The sequence below is a fragment of the Rhodofomes roseus genome (genome assembly GCF_022264815.1).
Source record: "Rhodofomes roseus strain CIRM-BRFM 1785 chromosome Unknown C8Q71scaffold_54, whole genome shotgun sequence".
Classification (NCBI taxonomy): Eukaryota; Fungi; Basidiomycota; class Agaricomycetes; order Polyporales; family Fomitopsidaceae; genus Rhodofomes; species Rhodofomes roseus.
This window is the reverse complement of record NW_025953010.1, coordinates 1-6,242: the sequence shown is the minus strand read 5'-3', so window position 1 is coordinate 6,242 and position 6,242 is coordinate 1. Positions and strand designations below refer to the sequence as shown.

Below are 6,242 nucleotides of genomic sequence, written 5' to 3'. Positions count from 1 at the left end.
TCAGTACTGGATGTTGGTCTTGACGCAGTCCACATAACTGGTGTTGAGAGGTGCGCAGGGGATCTCGCGGGCCCGCGCGAGATCCCCTGAGACATGTAGGTGCGGCCCCAAGTCAGCACTTGCCTTATATGGTAATGGCCCAAAAAGGAATTACCATATAAGGCAAGCTGAGGGCACGCTGACCCCCCCTGGACTTAGGTGAAGGGGGTATAATGACACTGCAGAGGCCACGTTCCCCGACTTTGGCGAATGGGATGTTCGGAATGCTCCCCAGGTCTACGGACTCCGTCGTATCTCTCTGAGGACCGTCACTTTCATTAGTTTGTAGCACCAACACAAATAAAATAGCACTCACCGAGGTCGGCACCGTGTACTTGATATGGATGTGCTTCTGCAGTACATCTCGATACGATGGGACGGGAAACACCGAGATTGGGGCCGCGTACGGTAGATTGTCGCTGTGACCGAACACCGAATCGTAATCCCGCGAGAGAACGAACTCATCGTCACCCGGCTCGTCGCCGTGATCGCACCGGAATCCCTCCGTTAGTCCCTGCAGGGCGTCGATCCAGATGCGCTGCTCTCCGACACCGTCATCCAAGTCAAAACGACCTGCCAGCACGGCCCGCACGAAGTCGAATTCGTTGTTGACCCCCCGCTTCTTGTCCTCCAGAATATAATCAGTTTGGTTGTTGAAATGACGAAGGTTGAATTCCCTTCGAGTAAGGACTGCATCGGGATGAGACATGGTTATACGGGATCAAAGGATGGTCGATGTGGGCGGATGAGTGGGCAAGGACAGCGCATCCCCAACGACGGATATTTCAAGTAGATCCTACCTCGGCTATGTCTCGAGTAGCTTCAGCATGGCGATGCGTGTCCACCGCGGTACATACTGCGTGCCCTGCATGCCGCTTGCTTCCAGCTTGCGGTGGATAAGCGTGGGCCACGTTGTTGTACGAGGACCATGGCCATCAGCGGCTGAACAAGTTAATTCCTAACCAGGCCTCGTGTGATCCATGCCCACCGCACAAGGCCGCGCTAACCGTCGACTGCACGCTCTTATATGATAATCATTACACTCGTGGTTTTGTCTCATCAACACGTTACTCCTAAAGCATCAGCCGAGTCCACGTGCAAACTTCATGTTGATCCGAGATAATTATGTAATATAATGTTTTACAATTCAATTTGGCACAGTGCTCCCAAATCACCGTGATAATAGATTCATTACCATGCGAGTTATTAATCCCACGTCCCTAGTCCATTCCTTTGTTCACTGCCGGTATGATGATCCAAGCAAACATACAATCTAGCGGGAAGTTCTCCATGAACGCTACCCGCCGTCACGACCCGTTTCATCGTGCATTGTTTACGTCTCGCATGTCGTCCGCGCCCTCTATAGTCTCTCGAGAATATTTGCATGTCACTCGAGAATATGTGCATGTCACTCGAGAATATTTGCATGTCACTGTATCATTACCATACAAAGTAGCTTATCTATAGTTATAGTTATAGTTATCTATAGTTACATGGTCTCTGCTTAGGGCACTTCACTATAGGGCAATCCGTCTGCAGTTATAGTGGAATGATTGCCCAAAGTGCGCCTTTGGCGCATTGCGGCGTACACACCCCCAACCAGCTCGCCTATCATGCATCGCCCGCACTGCTAGCCAAGCCAGTAACGCAACGCTGTGAAGTGCGCCAATGACGCACCTCGCACGAGGGGCAGCGGATAATGGGACCCACGTGGGGGCACTGCTAGTGCACGCGCGCAAGTACGCCAATGACGCATGCCCGCACAACCCTCCTGCGCGCTCGGCAGCCAAGGGCCGCCAAAGGCCATACGTGACGCGCTGGAAATGCGTCAATGGCGCATCCACGGCGCACCCACGGCGCGCTCTACAAGAGGCCTCAGGTATTGCTGAGCGCCGCAGCGCGTAGGAGTGCGCCAATGGCGCACTTTGTCTCCTCCGCACACTTTTCCGGCAAGCCGGCCCACCGTTCTACGAGAATACGCGTACGATGTCATTGCGATTAGATACAGGGCGATATATACAGGGCGACGAGATGCGTGATACATTGTACAGTAGGCGTGACCGAGGACGCGCGAAGTCCGCTACGGAATGCAAGATACAAACGACATGGATATACTTACTTGCGGGAGCGCCGACTCGGGTTGCGACGCAACTTCTCCGCTGCCGATCCCTCGGGCACGCGCTCCTCCGCGTTGAGGTAGTCGAGGACGTTGACATTTCCGGAGGTACTGCTCTTCGACGCTGGCTTCCTCCGGGTCCTCTTCAATGACTCCGCCGAGTTCTTCGACGATGTCGACGCCTTGGACGGGGCACGCTTGCGCTCGGTCCGGGCCCTCTTGCTCGGCGGACCTTTCGGGGACTCTATGGAGGACCATGGCATCAAGCAGGAAGAAATTGACACTCAACACTTACCGTGTTCGTCGCCCTCGTTCTCTGACGGCGTCAAATCGCCGAGAGAGGATGATCTCTGGCGCGGGGGGTCGTCCATCTCGATGTCCCCCATCGCAAAGCCATCCCGGGGCACGTCCAGCATCCGCACGTCCGGCACGTCCTGCTCACCGCCGGCCTGATCGCGTAGCGCAATATCACCAAGCGTGTGGTTGACCTCCTCGAGGTTGGCCAACGGCGGGGCACGCACCGGCGACCGCTTCGAGCCAGCGCGCGGGGTCCTCAACTGCGAGTTGTCGAAGTGGAAGGCACGGGGGGGGGTCGTCGGGAGAAGGTCGGCATGCGGCGCACGCTCTTCGCGAAGAGGGAAGTGGAGAGCCGCCTCCACGGCGTTGTCGTCGCGCGAGTCGTCGTCCTCACTGTTGTGGCGCGGCCGCTGCGTGAATGGCGCCTGCAAGCCGCTATGTTCCGCCGCGTGGCCAGCCCGCTGGGATGCCTGGTAAGCAGCCCCCAGGCGCGCGTCGCTATCCTCGTCGCTGTCGTTGCTGTCGTCGCCGTCGTGATGCTGCCAATGAAAAGGTGGCGGGGCGCTTCGGCGTTCGGGCGCCCGCGGAGTGTTCTCTTGGTCGTTGAGCGCGCTGCTGGGGCGGCCCAACGGGGCACCTCGGGGCCGCATGCGCTCCTTCACGCCCTTGGGGACGGCATGGTCCCGAGTAGGTTCCTCCTCGTCGACCTCGATTGCGTCGGCCGGGATTTCGCGAGGAGATTCCTTCTCGACTTCCACCTCCATCTCGTCCGGCTGGACCTCGCGACCCTTGCCCTTGTCCTCGCGCGACATGCGTGGCACGTCCTCGTCGTCTTCGCCTTCCGGTTGGCCCGGCTCGCCTTCCGGTTGGGCCGGCTCGCCTTCCGGTTGGGCCGGCTCGCCTTGCGGTTCGCCCGGCTCGCCTTGCGGTTCCGCCGGCTCGCCTTCCGGTTGGGCTGGGGTCATCGAGCGAGACTTGCTCTTCTGCGCACGCGGCTCCGGAGGCACGTCCTCGTCGCCGGAGGTCTCGATCGTCTCGGGCGAAACGGGCTTCAGCGGCTGCCTCTTGCGCGGCTTGCCCGCAGTCTTCTTCGGCTTGGGAGTCTCCTCGGTGGACTCCACGACGATGGGCTCGGCAGGATTACTGCCTTCAGTGGACAGCCCCGCAGACGCCGTCGACTTGCCGGACTTCGAAGATGAAGCCTTGCTCGTCGACTTCTTGGTCGCCTTCGGCTCCACCGGGATCTTCGTCGCGGCTGCCTTCGGCTTCCTCGTCGCCGGAGCCTTCGGCGCGGCCCGCTTCTTCGTCTTCTTCGAAGTGCCCTCGTCGGAGTCCTCGTCGCCGATGTCGATCTCCGCGTCATCGGCGTTGGCATTGTCGTCGCCTTCACCGACCTCGCCCAGCAGTGTGCCTATATGTGATGAGATTGGTGCCCCAGATGTCCTAAAAAGTACTTACGAGTCCGCGGGTCAGCCTTCACAAACGCGGAGTGCATGATCCACTTGTCGTAACTCATGATGTTGAGGTAGACGTCGGGGGTCTTCAGGCAAAGAAGTCGGTATACCCAGACGTCTTTCAACTGCCCGAGCCGCCAGAGCCGCCCAGTCATCTGCGCATCCTCAAGTGCCGACCACGTGGTATCCTTGAGACATAATGTTTAGTTTGTTCCGCATACCAATAAAGAAACTTACAAGGAAAATCAGGATGGACGCCTCGGGGAGGTTGAGGCCGGTGATGCCAACACTCGACATCACAAGTACGCGGGGATCATCTCGACCGCCGTTCTTGAACTGATCGATGATCAGCGGACGCTTGTTTGCCGGGACGTCGCCGTTCAGAACCAGGTACTTGATGTCATAGAACGCGAGGACCTAGTCATTATTAGCTCCATTGAAACGGAAGTCAAGTTGACAATACTCACTCGCAGCAAGACAGCGTTGTTCGCCGGGAACGCGGAGTACATGACGATCTTGTCGGGGTGGTCGGGATCACCTCGTGATCTGTACTGGTAGCCCTCGTCCGGCCAAAGCTTGTTGCACTTAGGGTACTTACCCATCTCGTCGGTGTTGAAGCAGATTCCGTATTTGCGACGCAGGGGCACCGGTTGATCCTTCTTCAGATGATATAGGATGATGGTGATGGCGAGCCTCAACTTGGTCGACGGCTGCACATCGAACTCCTCCTTTGTCTGCGGAATCTTCCACCCCGACGGCGGGTAGTTTGCCGGGTGCGACAGAGAGCGACGGAAACCCAGATAGAAGTCCTGTTAAAAGATCAGCCATCGGATCATCAACGATCGAAAATGCACCATTGGCGCACTCGCGCGTGGGCTCCTGACAACCTAGCCGCGGCCTCGTACAGAAGTCCCATAATGCCCCAATGACGCACACGCGCACCGCGCTCCGTGGACTGCATATTACCGGACCGAGCTGAATGCTCTCGCGCAGGTGCGTCATTGGCGCACTCGCCCGCCGCGCTGCTGCATCTGCGTTACGAGCGTGCCTGCGAGCAGTGCGTCATTGGCGCACTCGCCCGCCGCGCTGTCGCACCCGCGTCGCGAGTGCTCCTGTGACGGGTGTGCCAATGGCGCACCTGCGCCCAAGTGCGCCGATGACGCAATTTCACTACACAGAATGAACTCACCTTGCCCGCCCGTCCCTTCCCCTTCTCAGACCGTTCAGCAAACTCCTCTGCCAGCCTCTCGAAGAGGTCCATCTCCGCGTCCGACATCTTCAACGGCAAGATGATCTCGTGGTAGTCGGGCAATCCGCTGATTGCCTGCCCCGCGAAGTCCAGAGACCGCAAAGTGCGGCGGGCGATGTGGCCGATAAACAGCCGACGGCAAACCTCCATGGTCTTCTCCAGCATAGGGACGTACTCGCCCTTGATCATCGTGTCCGCCTCTGCGTCCATGCTGCCCGTTAGCACGCTTTTCAGCTTGCTCAAGGCCTCCTCGTCGCGCTTCATCGAGGCTGCGTCTCGACGCTTCGCCGCGGCCAGATTGCGCTTCCATTGAAGCAGCTCAGTGGCCCCCTCGCTGAACGCCTTGATCCCGAGGACCCAACCAATTGCCGCGAAGTCCTGCAACTTGGTTAGCGATCATAGCAGGCACATTACTCGGTCACTTACCATGGCATTTGTTATGCCCGGAGTCGCGGACATCCCGATGGTCATCCCCGACTGCTTCCGCGCCATGCGAATGGCCATGTACGACTTGTTCAACGTCCGGACCTCGTGGATTTCGTCGACGATCAGCGCACCCCACTGCTGACCGTACACCGTCTGCGCGCTCGCTTCTGCCCACTCGCCAGGCTCGGGGTATCGCGGCGTACCGTCGGCCGACTTGTCGTCAGCCTGGGTGAACATATCCGTCGCGTCGGATGTAATCGCCTGTCATGCGCATTCTGAGCACCATGCATGGTCCTATTTAAAGTACTCACCTTGATCGTCGCCAGCACAATTCGCCGAATTGGCTGGTGCTTCACCTTCTTCCACACCAAATCCCACCACTTGGCACGTGATGCTGTCGTCCCCGTGTACGGCAGGAGATCGAACTCCTTCCACTGCACATACCGGTGGATCTCGTTGGTCATCTGCTTGTGCAGCGTGACCGGGACACTGATGAGAGTCGGGAGATCCTCGATCTCCTTGCTATATTTAGCTAAGAAGGATTAGCGTTGCTTGGATTCCAATGATATGTTACCTATTACTTACCGAACATGCCGGGATACCTCTTCGTCTGCTTGTAGACCTGATGCAGCCACGCATGCATGCAGATGAATCCAATCAC

The 6,242-nt window shown here is 58.1% G+C and overlaps 2 protein-coding genes across 2 annotated transcripts; both read right to left on the bottom strand.

Moving 5' to 3' along the window:
* On the bottom strand, positions 1-748 carry C8Q71DRAFT_863859 (uncharacterized protein; the record flags this gene model as incomplete). The annotated part of the gene is made up of 3 exons (XM_047928242.1): positions 1-86; positions 184-298; positions 356-748. The coding sequence occupies 3 exons, from the start codon at positions 746-748 to the stop codon at positions 1-3; spliced, it is 594 nt and encodes a 197-aa protein (XP_047772288.1).
* A 3,115-nt stretch (positions 749-3,863) lies between these two features.
* Positions 3,864-6,096, bottom strand: C8Q71DRAFT_719200 (P-loop containing nucleoside triphosphate hydrolase protein; the record flags this gene model as incomplete). Its single annotated transcript, XM_047921278.1, has 6 exons — positions 3,864-4,094; positions 4,144-4,323; positions 4,374-4,715; positions 5,096-5,533; positions 5,582-5,842; positions 5,893-6,096. Coding segments are annotated over 6 exons (1,656 nt in total), but the record flags the coding sequence as incomplete, so codon positions are not given.
* Between the last annotated feature and the right edge of the window lie 146 nt (positions 6,097-6,242).